This window comes from Crassostrea angulata, chromosome 1, assembly GCF_025612915.1.
Source record: "Crassostrea angulata isolate pt1a10 chromosome 1, ASM2561291v2, whole genome shotgun sequence".
Lineage (NCBI taxonomy): Eukaryota > Metazoa > Mollusca > Bivalvia > Ostreida > Ostreidae > Magallana > Magallana angulata.
In genome coordinates, this window is record NC_069111.1 from 45,591,731 (window position 1) to 45,607,886 (window position 16,156).

The 16,156-nt window shown below is 32.9% G+C and overlaps 1 protein-coding gene across 1 annotated transcript; it reads right to left on the reverse strand.

Moving 5' to 3' along the window:
• Positions 1-683: 683 nt before the first annotated feature.
• On the reverse strand, positions 684-16,057 carry LOC128181186 (opioid growth factor receptor-like protein 1). Its single transcript, XM_052849494.1, has 7 exons — positions 15,901-16,057; positions 12,136-12,228; positions 11,080-11,152; positions 10,036-10,114; positions 9,042-9,108; positions 8,616-8,761; positions 684-1,801 (listed from the first exon to the last, which is right to left on the reverse strand). Exons 1-7 carry the CDS (start codon positions 16,018-16,020, stop codon positions 1,009-1,011), a joined length of 1,371 nt encoding a protein of 456 aa, XP_052705454.1. The 5' UTR covers positions 16,021-16,057; the 3' UTR covers positions 684-1,008.
• Between the last annotated feature and the right edge of the window lie 99 nt (positions 16,058-16,156).

Here is a 16,156-nt window from a genome sequence, read left to right on the forward strand (position 1 = left end):
AAGTATGCTGTTTTATTAACAATTTACCGCCAAACAGCTCATGCAGTCACGTACAATTCTACAAAACCAGTAAAGGATGGAGGCGCCCATTGGGCAGATCCCGCTTACTGAAGTCCAATGGAAGAAGGAGTTAGGAGACAAGTACTTTAACGAAATAAGCAATTATAAAATTTACATTTACTTCATATATTGAGATTTTCTTTCACAATTTTAATGTATATCAAACAGTGTTACGCAATCAGTTAAAGCGTATGCTACTGTTCTATGTACGACATGAGTTTGAAACCCGCAAAGAGGTTAATTTAAAAGAATTTTAAATATGTTAGACTTTCACCTACATTGAGATCTCATGGTGCTCCATACCACCTTAAATAAAATATTTTCTGGAACAGTATAAATAGATGACGGTACTCAGCATCGGGCAATATAAAAAAAATTATCGTTTCTCCAAGTGGCAAGGCAAATATTTACATGTACTTACAAAATACTATCTTTATCTGCGTTTTGTGAAGTTAACAACACTACTTACGAAGAACAGTTAAATAATTGATTTACACACAGACATAAAGTATATGTGATATAACTACACATCATCCTTTTCACAGTTGAGAACATAGTATTTAAAAAAGTGTGACGCGTTCAAAGAACATTCTAAGTTTGGTAACATTGCTAGTAGGTCTCCATTGTACTTATTTTGAATCGAATTTATTTTCTCATTCTCTACTCATCCACAAGTTGTGCAATTAATAATCAGTATCTCTTAATGAATTTCCTACACATGATATTACTGTACAAATGCTGCATGACAATATCGATTCTTTTTTTTCTTATGATATATGCGCCGTGGTAACGCACTTCGAAAAAATTACGCACTTTAATTTTTTTTTCAAACTGCCTTAATTCTGAGACCAAATCAACGCAATTTGAATATATTTTTTTTTCAAAGTGCGTTGTAACAATGCGCGTACAATGATTTCACACTGGACTTGGAGAATTCTCAAGTGTCCTCTAAGAATCACGTTGGTCCTCACCAGTCAGACGACTTGTGTCCACCTCGGAATGATTTATTCGAGTCCCTGCACAGTCTCTTTCCATTGTAGTATCTTTCCCTTCTTCCATAGGCGTTTCTTTTCTATCTATCTCGGAAGGATTAATTCCCGTCCCTGCATTGCCTCTTTCCGTTGCTGTTTCCATTTCTTCTTCCATAGCTGTTTCCCTTCTAGCATTAGAGGCTCTCATTCTTTCTTCCTCATCTTTTAACAGTCTATCCACATCCTTTTGCTCTTTGTCTGACCTAGCCAGCTTTTCGCCGGTACCACCGGTATCAGCCTTATTCTTTTTCTCGGGCTCTAAAGCTTCGCTATCTGACTTTTCCTTTCCTTCTTTCTGTGAATTCTTTTTCATTTCCTCCTCTTTTCTTTTCCATTCCGCGTTTGAAGCTTCATCTAAATCTTCCTCAGAACCGTTCTTTTTAGAAAACTCTTTTTGATTTTCATTTGATTTTTCAATCATTTTATCCACTTTTCTACTCGAAACCAATTCTGGGTCATCTGCTTCAACATCCGGGGAATTGTAACCCGACTCTATTTTTCGGACATAGTCTTTAAGTTCCTCCCGGTCTTTCTCGGATTTAATGGTTTCTAGCCAGTACCTCACACAGCTCTCCAGTGTGTTGATTAAAGTTCCATGTTCCATTGCTTCTTCCAGAACAAACTCTACAAAAGGACGCTTGTAGTTCTCATAGCCAAACTCGCCAAGGAACTTCAGGATTCTGGTTATCCGTAAATAGTTATGATATGACCTACAAAAGACAAGTGAAACTCACATGTAGAAACATCATTTGATTCATGGAAGCGCCCTTAATTTTTAGTTAATTAGAAGTGTAACTGATTAGTCCGCCACATATTTTCATTTAACTATTTACATTTACATACATGTAACTTTTCTTGATATAGTTTTTTTACATGTATTTTGACATTGAAAATAACTCTAAGAATATACACAGTATTTTAACTGTCTGAGAAAATTTGGGATCTAACTAGAAAAACACTGTCAATTTGCTGATCTAGTACACAAAAATAGTGCACAAGCGGCCGAAAGTAAAGGAAATCTATAGGTATGCACTAAGTACATATATTTCTACGGAAGAATTCGAGAAGTGTTTGTTTGAACACGTTCGATGGCTCTCCAGTTCTCTCCCCCACAAAGTATTGCAGCGCTAGTAAATCCTGCACTACCTAAACAAACAAATCAGATAGCTATTATTGAATACGAACACTTCGGGATTAGAAGACTTATCTTATTGATCTATGAGTAACCAAAAAGGCATCCTACTTATGCAATGCTTGGTATGTGCGTGTTACGTTCGTGTGTACAAAGTGCCTTCTTGTCATTTCTTTTGATGCAACTTTTGTATATTGAGATTAAATAACATATAAGGACGAAATCCTTTCAAACATTCAAGAACAAATCGTTTAAGTATGATAAGAATATTTTTTGCATCGTTTTATCTGAACTTAAAGTCAAAGCATTGCACTAAATAATTACACTATATTAATTTAATAATAGTGGACAACAAATGTATCTAAAATTTAAAAGTCAAAAAACATACATGCATTCTTTGGTATTTGATATCCTGTTTTATTTTGAGTTTATCAAGAATATCATGTACACTTACATGTTTGGTCAGCTACAAAAGTACACATTAAAACGGGGTGGGGTGGGGGTCATTGTCCTAACCACTCCATGTAAAAGTAAAGGTGGTCATATCACAGTATAGTTGTGAATCATTGCACCTATTCTAGCTACAGAGGTCAGGCAATGATTACCCAGACACGATTTCTTGCGATAACTGAGGTTGACTTTTTATACAAAGAAGGTTAGTCATCAAAGAGGTGCAAATTGCAGTTTTATCTGGGTTGATAAGCTAGTTTGTTCGTGTTTCGGTATCCGTTTGGCTTTACACAAAGTTTTGTTGCCATCTCTGCGTCTTTGAAATGTTTATGTCATGCAAAACTGTGTGGGCTTTCCACAACCATTTAAACAGATTGGTCGTCAAAGCCAATACACTGGAAGTTGTTGGAAATAGTTGGAGCTATACACATTTTATCCTTCTCCCCTAGTTACGCGTTTCGCATGGGTCATTTTATAAGTTATGCAATTAGTGGTATGAAAGTGCATAGAAAGTGAAAAGTATAATGTTCAAAAGATAATGCACATTTTGCAAACACCGACTGAGTTCGATCTATTCGATCTTAGTTTTTTATTAAAAAAAAATATTGCTAAATATGCAAAGTCGTACTATTTTATTAGTTCAATATTTACTGAAATATAAGAGCTACTAATAAATCTTTCACTATGAATCATGATGTCAAACTTCCACACCAAGATTTAAAAGTGTGCAAACAGTTTCACTGAGCTTCAAACTTATAAAGTTATCTTGTAATCTTTTAAGCATGCGTAAATTAGCATTATGACGTATTTCCTTGTCAAATGATTCCTCGGTAATTGGACGTTAACCATTGACTAAGGAATAAAACAGTTACTGAAATTAGTTCTAGTTGATAACTTTCTTTCTCTCGAACAGATCAATAAACATCGGATGTCACAGTAACTCACTATTATCGTGTATTTCACAAGGACACTTTCAAAAATGGCGCCTAATTCGAACGTCTCTTAGCGGGGTCTGGAGCCAGAGGAGAACCTCGACAAAACCCTCTATGTAAAAGGAGGGAGAAAGTTTATCGTTGGCGCAGACGGCCGTGCATTTGTCACTGCGCGTGTGGCACTGAGATACCTCTAATCACGGACAAATATTGAATTTACACCTTTACAAGGGGCTAAGGAAACCGACACTCGCCGCGTTATCAGGCACATGAAAATAAATTATTCTTCAATACTGTGCTACATTTATTTTTAACTTAACAATTAATTTCACAACTCACTAGCAAACTTGCAACTCACTACCACCATCATAGGGAAGAAAACTTAAATCATATTATTTAGATGATTATATATAAACTACATTGTACATTGGGCGGAGAAGTGACAATAGTTTCTGAGATCGTTCTTGTCGCAATAGAAGCATGTGTGGTATGTTGGAATTGAACATTAACTATTACATGCAATACAAATCTTGAAGTTTTCGGACATTTTTACACGGTACTTCATTGCACCTAGAGACATGACGAACCACAAAAAATGTTAATTAAAAGTCAACACGAGGGAAAGCAGGCGTTTATGCACCTGTGTGTTTGGCAAGCATGAAAAAAGATCCACCCTACATTGAGGAGGTGATTGTCTGCGCAGAAGTCCTTATATAACACTTAGTTTGGTTATTGTCACGTTAGGGCGTAAAACTTCAAAGCAGACTCTTCCAAGGTCTCAAAACGAGGCAATGAAGTTGCTTGTATTTTGCACTTAAAAAATGAAACATCAAAAGTACATAAATCAAAGGGCATACCAACAGCCATGACACTGGGCAATATGTCTGTGAAATGCTGGGTTTCAGAACGAGGTTAAATTTCTAAATGATTGGGTGGTACGTAATTTATTCTAAAGAAACGCTGGAATTTTCAAGACACAAGAAATATCTTGATCTAGAAGACAGTTTCTTTAGAGGGTGTTAAAATCATGGCTGGAGCTTAAACGGGCAAACACCTAAATTATAGGTTTACTTCATAATGGCCATGTTATCAATAATCAATCTGTACGATAGAGAATATCTTCCCAGCATAAAGGCATATTATTCGTGCACCCTGTTTACCTTTTAAACGCTTTGAGACATGCGAAACTGTGCAGGACAATCGGTGCAAGATCTATGTCAATTTTAAAAGGCGTTCCGTAAAAGGACTGCAAGTGTTGATAAATTATAGGGTCTTCAGATTTCAGAAAAATATGTTACTACGACCACTTGTCAATATAGCTATCTGTACTATTATTACTACAAGGTACAATCAGTTCTTGTACCAGTAATACGGTTAACTTTACCAATACAAAGTATTCTCTACCAATTTTTATCTATTCATACCACCACTGTTAGTACATGTACTTAATATAACTTAATTGTATTTTACTACTATAATAGTGCTGACCCTGTTTCTACATTACTACTACTATACTACTACTACTTCACTTGACCACGACTGCCACTAACTATACAAACAATACAATATACTATTACATTGCATTACCTTGTTATTAACTACTATGATACTACTACATACTACCACTGAGCACTATTACAACTATTTAATCTAAATAGTTACTATTTAGCATATTTCATATCTTATACTGCCAATACATGTACTATTAGAATGCATTTCTACTGTCTGAAACGTAAAGCCATTATAAACTATATACACTACCCCTATAGCCACCGCAACTAGTATAGTAACTGCTTCTACTTCTCAAATAATGCATCAAATCAGTATAAATAGCTAGCAATCCAATTCTTTTTTAGGTTGAATATTTTGATTTTTACCCTAACTACCTGTTTCCAGAGTTGGTAGAACAGTTTGAGTTTAGTCAGATGATAAACATTCTTAAACTATAGGGCTGAGTAAACTAAGTGTTAACTCCCACTGATATGATGTAATTCAGTGTCCATTCTTTTATGAACATTTTTACATTTAAGGAAATTAGTTTTTGAATCTGAAAAATTGTACAGCTAATTTGCTAATAAACATGTGTAGCTTTTTATATACCAGTATTAATACTAATATAGATGAAGTTCTTAATTAAACTATCCATCTAGTAAGCAATTACCACTTATACATGTATGTATTAAAAAATTAGTTCTTGTACAAGCATTGGTTAAGACTTCTAATGAAAACATATTCATTTTGAAATTTGGAATTTTGAGCCCTTCTTCATACCTCAGGAATGTACACTCTGACATCCAGACCAATCGGAACGAATGCAGGATAAATATATGGTCCAATCACGTAATGCGGGGGGTTTAAAGCTAGCTTACTTGTGCAATGTTTTGACAGCTAAGGAACAAATAATCTGATTTCTAAAGGCAGGGGCTTTACAAAGTCCACAGATTATTAAAGTAATGTGGCTATGTGCATCGCTATCATAAATTCAAAATTGAGTTTCATGTACTGTGCGTAGAAACCGAAATTCGAAAGATATTGTTTCTCTTTCCAAAGATCTACATGTATACATATTATCTTATCACTGTGCACTTTACAACATGCTGAAAGGCAAGCACCGAAGTGTTTATGGTGCTGGGTTTTGAAACTATGCACCTAATTCGTAACTGATTAAGTTAAATTAAGTTCTTGATTGGCTCCGTTAACATCTGTATGCCAAAGGCAAAGCAATTAGTTACTTATACAATGTACATTTCACAAGAGCCATGTATACATTCAACATGCAATTGTTGGTGTAATGCACGTTTTCTTTAAAATTTCAAAATAATTTATATTTGTAAATTCTGCAATTATACGACAGTGAAAATACCAGGGCTTGTTAGAAAATACCTGGTACCTACATATTCATGAACTTGCAACTGTTCACAATTTTATCAGCATTTTCACACATTTTTAAGCATTTAGGACCATGGTTTAGAGTAAAGAATAGAAAAAAGACCCAAGGCTTTGGGTGATTTACATGTATGTCACTGCGACCTTATCTAACTTCTCATAAAAATTACTTTTATTTTATTCATTTACTTTTCACAGTTTTCTAACCTTTACTCAGGAATCAAAATGAAAAAATGGGGGGCTAATAAAAGGATTTGTTATCAAATTTCTACATTCCAGCACCTACAAAATCTGGATGTACCAGTATTTATGGTCACAGAGTGAGAAGTGGAAAACTATTTAGCATTGATACTATAAGGTTGCCGGGAACTTGCCTCAAACCAAGATTAAGAGTCCGAATTTTGATTGACAAATAGCTGAGTATCGTGGATAAACTTGATTATGTGATTTGCCTTTATTGAACTTTGGGCAAGTGGATCATGAGAACTATGCAGCATTTGTACAACATTGTTGCTCTGTGCATGGTAGTTGCACGAAAAAACTTCTTAATCCAGAAAATGAAACCGAGTATTGAACGTAGTTCCTGATCCATAGGCCAAATTCCCAGAATTCCACTCAATTTTCAGGGTCGCCTTAGGTCAAATTCTCTAAGACTATCTGAAACCTGTTTAGGTAATTGACGTCTTTGATCGCAATTTACAACATAATACTTGTAAATGGTAGTTACATAATGCACTATTCAATCCACGTTTTATCAAATTTCTTCAAAATGAATTGCAACTTTGATAAATGACTAAGGTGAAAATGAGCAGGATCGATTTTTCTGTTTATTGCTTTTTTAAGAGGCCAATGTTGTCAATTTAAAAACCAGTCGAAAACCTGTGTACTCATTTTTGTGCAGTTACAAGTCTCAAAAAGGTATGCAATCTCTGAAAGGAGGAATAAGAAACAGATTGGCGATAATTTATTGCCAATGCATATACAAGGCCAAATCTGAGGGAGCAAGAATTTTCTTTAATAAATTGACAGTAAATCAAACTTCTAGACTATAGCGAGATACAAGAGGCCTCAAAATTCAATTTTGGGTTTAGAAACTAGATCAGCAACTCAATTTCATTTCTTATGTTAAGATGACAACTTTTTGAAAGTAGAGCATAATTTATTACATAAGCTGACTACACAGGGTTCTGTGATTTTGCTTTTTTAAAGTCAACATCATGCGTGTTACGGCATAAATGAATCAGCTTATGTGAATATTCATCTGATAAATATTCCATCTGCATTAGGCAGAAATACATAATTAAAACTTGATGTCTGATATTATTTTTAACTTTTTAACCTAACACAGGAATAATTAGTAAATGAAAAAAAAATGAATTATCATTTTTTTTCTCTATGAAAATAATGCTTAATATCATGTGATGAATGAAATTGATATAATTATAGATGTGCTTTTTCCATCAAGTGAAAAAAAGTTGTTACCTTTTTGCAACTTAGATAGCTTACAAGTAATTCAGTCAACTTTAACAATTATCAAGACAATTTCATTCTTAATTATTCATTCCTCGTGTTGGATAAACAATAAAGATCTTGACCCGATAGACTGTTGATGTTACCAACAGATGGGTAAATGCTCATGAGCAAATCACTCACAAAACATCAATGGTTTATAAATATGCATTATTGATACCTCACATGAAGCAAGAATACTCTTATTAACCAAACTATGTCCCTTAATTTTGGATGTTTAAACTGAAAACTGCATGAGTCTTTGAAGGGAATACACCCCTACACCTCGATCAACCAAAAAAACCAAGGGAGATAAACTCCTGTTTAAACTATAAAATTAAAATTTTCTTGTGTCTCTATCAATTTAATATAAGATATGACTTGCATGTTCAAGCTCAGGAATCAATAAGGAAAGAAAGGTAACTGTTGTATAAAGATGTGTTTCAAGGTTTTGTTTTTTGGTGGGTTTTTTTTTACAGAGTATTAAAAGGATCTCATTCAGAATAATTTCCAATTGCTGAAGGTAAAATGTGTTGCACAAATCATCAAGTAAAATTTCCAAATGAAATGTAAAAAGTTTGGATAGTTATCTTCTTAAATATTCTGTAGTATTACCTATTCAGATGTTGGAATCGACTCTTCCAGTTCTCAGCCCTAGTAATTCTTCCAGTTTTTTTATCTAATTCCATGCCGTAGAAGTCCAACATCATTTCATAAGACTTCAACACTCGCTCAAAAGCTTTAGGGTCGTCCATTATTCCCTGTAGATATAAACATAAATTCATATCAATTTCATAAAGTCACAAAATTTAATTACATATATTCCGATTTATTATTTATTTATTTTTTTACAGTTGTTTATAAATTAAAATACATTTAATATACTCTTAAATTTATTTTTAATGTTTGTAAAACATTGTAATCAATATTCCTATGCAAATAACTTTCAATTTTGTAGTACATGCTCTAATAACCACAAGATCATCACATCATGTTTTATAAGTATACAAGTAGATGCAGAAAGAAAAATTCTGTACACACATTGATTTCATGACATTGGAGCTCCTGAGCATGGAAGTTCATCCCTGACTCTCTGATCGGAAACAACCTGTAAAATAAATGGCAAGCAGCTTGTATTGAATCTTCTGCAAATATACAGTGTACATTAGGGAGCGCAGGTCATTTGAAGAGCCCCAGCAGGCTCTTACAATAACTGTTTGAGGCAAAATACTGTAATCGTACTATATTTAGCGCATACAATATTTGGCGAAATATGATATTTCAACAAGTTTGCATGGATTTGATTTAGCGCATTTCTAAATGTACCTATTTATCTACTTATATATTTAACATTTAGCGATGTACTTGATTTAGCAGATGCTGTTTTCCGCCAAAAACACTAAAAAGATTACACAGCCAAATGTAATATGTTTACAGTATTGCGACATGGGATATTGATATATTTTTCATTAATAGTTACGTATTATGTATTTTATAATATACATCTTAACTGTTCAAGGTTGACATACTTGAATGTTTTTTTATCTGATAACCTTTTGATGACATTCATCATTTATTGGAAAAGCATAATTCTTTGATTTCTGCAATTATTGTACACATGTAGTAGAATTACGGTACCAAACAAATTGATTTTATTATAATTAATAATCATTTTACCAAATTGAATTTAAAAAAAATAAAATCTTAATCATATACATGCAACAGGCATTTTCACACTGCATGCCTTTAAAATTTTATGTCAGCCCATTGGCCTTTTTCCTTAGTCCTGATATTGAGTCCCTATATATACACTAATTAAATGTTCATGTCTGTCCTAGCACTTTCAACCATCCAGCTCTTTTCCTCTTGTATATGTTAATTGATTGTTTTATGAACATTGAATGTTTTATGTACAATCTTCATGTTGCCCCTTGAGGGCCCTTATATTATTAATTGGTCAATAGAGAAATTGAAGTTGAAATTGAAATTATAGTCTCTATGAATTAGTCCACTGTGACTTGGACTCCATAGTTACCACTGAATATAGCCATGATGCCGCTCCAGTCTCTCGTAGTCTCCCCACCAGTCCTTATAAAAATTTTCTATGTAGTCACCTGAAATAAAACGCCAATACATGTAATACAAATCAAAGCTCATTTACAATCTTTCAGGCTCATGAACAATTTTAAAATACCATCAAGTTTGTGTCGTGGGAAACAAAACCCTTCTGTATGTCATTGTCATGTAAGTTGCAGTGTAATTAATGCACATAAAAAAGTTCACTTCCATTTTATTAATTTATTATTATTTACTTATTATTTTATCTTTGTAATTTCACCAGAATATTGATATCAAAATTGAAATAAAATTACATTTATTTCAATCATTTCCTGACATATTTCTTTTACTTTATTATACATGACTGTGTATCATCATTATTATATATACATGTAGGTACAAAATTTGTTTTAAATTTTAATATTATAATAATACTTTTACATATATTCTCACTTGATAGTCCTCACATTGTATTTGTTATATAAAGTAATTTTCAATCGATTAATGCAAGGATTATGCTATACATGAAATGAATAACAGTTCTTTATAGCTGTAACTTTTTTACTTTTTTCTTGATATTTGAGTTCTTGATATTGCAATTCTGAAGTAAATCTAGATATGAACAACATGCTACATGTACTGATATTTGATGTCACAATATATATCTTGAGGCTCTAAACCTACAAAACACATTTCTAAAATATAACCCAGTATTTTACTGGAGACACTACCCTGGAAATTAGTAGTAAATCTAAATGTCTTTGGAAAATACAAATGAGTATTTCAAATTGTTTTACACTAACTCTGGTCAAAATAAAAGATATGTCCACAGAAATGTCAGCAAGGATATTGCTGGGTGTTCCAATAATTATTATCATTTTTATTACATGTACATGTTTCAATACGATGACAGTGCATGAAATGGTCACATCATAAACTATCAAAAATTTTATACTGCATTTATTTCACCATCTTATATTTAATATTATCACACAGAATTTGAAGTTATTATCAATCTTACCATCAGGATATGATTTTAATTCATTCTTGTAAAACTTCAAATTGTCTTTTAGGTCCTTGTAATCCTTTTTGCCCTGAAATGAACATTTGACATGAAAAAAAAAATCAATACAACACCATAAATGTACATAATTTTACTTATCAATCAAGGAATAATTAAGGATTCATTCTTTTAGTATTATAAGGTTATACATGTAATTTTGGTTGGGGCGTTATTGCAAATCCAATAAAGCCCAAAGATAGAATTTATCAAGCCCTGACAAAAATTATCATCTCATAATACATGTATTCAAAGAAAAATTTCTTCTTACTTATATTTATATAATATTAGTAATTGTACAATTAGATATTAGAATATTGACATATTTATTTGACTTTCTGACATTTTTTTTAATCTATGCAAATCCTAACTGCTTGCGCCCCAACAATACGTCAGTTGAATTTATTGGACTGTATGATACAAAATCGATTTGCAGTGTAATCCCAGACAGACACTGAAAAATGTAAATATAGTTATATCAATTTATAACTATACTATTTTCTCATTTCGAAAAATGTCTGTGTGGGAATAATTATATCTGGCTTATGACTCGATCATGTCATAACAAAACTATCAGTAAAACAAAAGCCATGCAGAAATGTATGAATGATTTTGAACTTCATAAAATGACCTAAGGTCAAGGACATATGTTCAGGGTAATAATAATTGACAATACTGTATAAAGGGTTATTTTCGCCCCATGTAATTTTCACCCTTTTACACTTGCAAGCAATTTCACCCAGTCTTGAATTCGCCCAGATGCAGTTGACAATGTGTAAACAGAGATATTATTTGCAACATAAAATTCGCCCAGTCTTAAATTCACCCTCTGACAACAAGGGCGAAAATAAAACGGGGGCAAATATTTCCCTGTATACAGTACATGTGGTTGGTTTCCAATGATGAATTCCTTATACATGTATATACCTACCAACCTTAATCACATAGGATAGTTTATTAGAAGAACTAAAAAATAGTTCAATATAAATACAAGAATACATGAAGTGAGCTACTTACTGGGTATCCACGTCTGTATTGTTCTAAATCATTGTGTCGGTAGCCTGAAAAATATGTTTTGTCATCGTCCAGGACACTTTTCTTTTTCTTCATCTGCAACGACATAATGCATTGAAAACTGGTTAATATTCTTCTGCTGACCTGAATTAATATGTATATATATATTATAAACATGATAAATTTGTACAATGTACATGCTAAATTGAATTCTGATGATAAAATTGATTCAGGTCATTAAAGAAAAGGGGGTTGTGTATTCCATCTCTACAATCTTCAAAAACAATTAACTGTTTATTGTGGGGAATTCACTTAATAATTGCTGTGATTGCCAAAGGCCCGGTATTAACAAGTTCACCTCTAGGTCAATTTTGAATTGTACAGCCCTTAGTACATGTACAGGTAAATACAAAGATTCTGAAACATAAACATGTACATGTAGGTACTGTGATCGAGACAATAAAATAAAATAACGCTTACTGGTAATCAAACAGTAAAGTTACCTGAAGCAAATACTACACCCCCCTTTTTTAAATTTTTTATGGAGAAATTTTTTGGAAATGTGCATACTATTTTAGCGGTATATTATTTGATTTTAAATATTAATATTTTTGCTCTAAAATAATGACTGTAAATACTTAATAATGTTTTAATATTCATTCATTTCAGGCGTTTCAGGCCTTTTTATGAGTTGTAAAATTTGATACAGTAACTGATCTTTGATCAAAATGGAAACTACATGTACATGTTCCTTTTGCTTTTGTAACTTAATTTTTTTTTTTTGACAGTTTCAATAATACCAGTGTAAAATACATGTATATTCATGCTAATCCACTATCTGTCTTTATTTCCTGGACAATTAAAGACTTTGTTCATGCAGGCATGACAAGGTAATCCACTTTTAGCTCTTTTAACCCTAAAATTAGAACATGTACAAATGTACCAGGAAGAGACCTTAAAATACAAAACAGGAGATTCATTAATTAATTCACTAATACATGTTCTAGAACACCCACATAATACACAAAGTAGTAGCTTCTGCAATCATGGCAATCATGATCTTATTATTAATTATATTTTTTTTTGTCATCAGTACACACCCAAAATCATACGGATATGAGATTCAGAACTTCATCCATACCAATACTAATTCAAATCATGCATCAAATAGATTTAAAAAAAAAATAAATATACATATTTTTCTCATGGCAAGCTTTATGAACTTTGTCTAATGCATTGTCAAATCAAAGTACTGAAGAACAGACAGGAGTTGATTTTGTCAATGTTTATTTATTTTAAAATCAATGATATGTTATTTTGCATGACAAGTACGTGTAGTTTCTAATTTGAATCACCCAAATTTTTATAATATGACTTTTTGGACTTTTTCGACAAGAATGTCGAGAAACCTCCATATAAATCATGTTAAATAACATTTAAAGATAAAATTAATTCAATCAAACTATGTATCAGTAATAGAAATATTTCTCGAAAATTGTATGGATCCAAGCAATATTGAACTCTAGTCTCGTTCAACCAAACGCTCGGCTGACACCGTAAATCTCCCACAAGGATTTACGGAGACAGCCGAGCGTCGAGTTGAACGAGACTATATTGAACTCTGGAATACATACGACTACAAAAAATATTTAAATTGCTCGTACTATTTAAAATCTGACTATTTTCAAGGTATTTATAAATAAGTTTCCTTGAAAAACAATGCTTTAGCATACATTACATCGAATTTATCAATTATTTTCAAGAACTAATTCTTGTCAGCAGCAATGATTTAGGCTGAGGTCCAAACACTGTTTCACTTTCGGTTTGTCTGAGTAACTGCATAGGAGAGTTGATTAAAATCAACTCCCAAAAATGAGTACTTATGTTCCTTAATAGTCATGTTAATGTAAATAAACCTGGTCAATTAAATTTTATTTTCTAGAGAATATTACATGTTCTATCAAATAATTGCTGTTTACAGAGTTAGAACCATTTTAACAAGACCTTGGACTTTCGGTTGAGCGTAGCTATCTATTTCTTGCGTCAAAACAAGTTAATTGACGCGGTTTCAAGCGAAATATACACCGATTGCGTAGACTTAGCTCAAAAGCCAGACAAATCTTGTTCATTTCACAGAACTTTGGCTGAGTGGCCAGCAATGAAATAGACAGGCCTACGTCACATTGCTGTTTGACACAACTACCCAAAGTCCAAGCTCTTGTTAAAACGGTTCTACTTTCACCTTGTGTTATTAATATTTTGCCCTTCTACATTGCAAACAGTTTTGCTCTGTCTTTAATTCCCCCAGACACAGTTTTGTTTAAAGAGAGATAATTAAAGACATTCAATTTTACCCAGTCTTAAATTTGCCCATAGACATTGAGGGTGAAATGGGCAAAAATAAATCAGGAGGGTATGAGAAATTCATGTTTCGCAACCTTGTCTTCAAAGCAGAGTTACTGTAAACCAACTTTTATTTTTCATGAGGTTTGCGAGGGCCTCACTGTCGCGAATTTTTCTCGCGACAATAAAAGAAACAGGTGTTGATAAGGTTTAGTCGCGGAAATTAGTCGCCGCGAACCAGTTCATCTCGGATAAATCGCGAAATAAAGTGGTCGTGAATAATAGTTGGTTTACAGTATTTCTGACAGAAGAGATTGAGGTGAAATAAAACAGGGTTTATTTACATTCAAAATAATTTAAACCTATTCCATGTATTCAGACTTTTATCTATTAAAAAAAAAAAAATGGTACCAAAGTGCATGATGACTCTAATTAGTTGTTATTGAATAATATCTTCCTGTAGGAAGTGTTGTTGCTAATATAGCTTTTTTAGACTACACTGAGAATGAATAATGTACATAATGTAATTTACCCTGTTTTCAACATGCACAAGTATAAAACGTATCTCTCTTTTCTAAATCTTATACCAAAGATGGTCATTGCAGACATGTAGGCACAAGATGGCTCAAATAGAAGGTAAAGCACCATACAATGTACTTGAGCTTTAGGGGGCCCAGGTTCAAATCCCAATCTGATCCATCAATATTTCTCCCATCCCATTACATTGGTACCTTGAAAACCCTTGGAACTGACAGATTATAATTGACTTTTGCTAGGAGAAAGAACCTTGGCTCAGTGCCAGATAGCTCATTCACGGTTGAGTGCATCTAACCAAAGATTGAGAGGTCTGGGCTGAATCCCAGTCTAGTCACGTATTATTTCTTCAAAATATTATAGATACCCAATAAAACAAGGATGATATTGTAATAAAGACACTTATTGTCTCCACTGGGGTTTGAACCCTGATCCTCTGGAATACAGCATGCTACAGTCCGATCGAGCCAAAGGGTTGAACCACTGACCAGAGCTAGTACTTGTAGGAATGTCACGTAACTGAATCTACTAAAGTATTTCATCTAAGGTTTGGCCTATTATAAAGTGTGCATGATTAAAAAAACCAAAATAGACAGTACCAACAGATCAAAATAAAAAGTGTTTGGGAATTGCAATATTTGAAATCCATTTAGTTTCTTTTCTATCAAATGCCGACAAGAAACAGATAACAATGATAACATTATTCATGTTAAGAGGGTATACCTTCAATAAATGACACTCAAAATACTATACAAGCGATAACACAGACAAGTGATATCTTGTAAATTATCTGATCACATTGACCCAAATGTCTGGTTAAAATTGACCATTGATCTGTGGGGCAATACTGACTAAAATTAGTGTCAACGTCATTAATCAACAAATACATACGCTCGGTTTCTTTTCCTTTTTTGAGCCCATTAGGAAGTTCCCCATTGTAGTCTGCTTTAATCCGTCTGTGGCATCACTTTGGTTTGTTTTCCTGGAAGATCGCGGGGACAATTTAGACATCTTTCCGCTTTCGGTTTCAACCGGAAGTAAAATTCATAGAGCAGTAACCAATGTAAACATTTTTCAACAAATATGGTTTATAACGTTATTTTAAAATACTTATGCTTTCACTTATAATTTATCGTGTGAAGTTTTT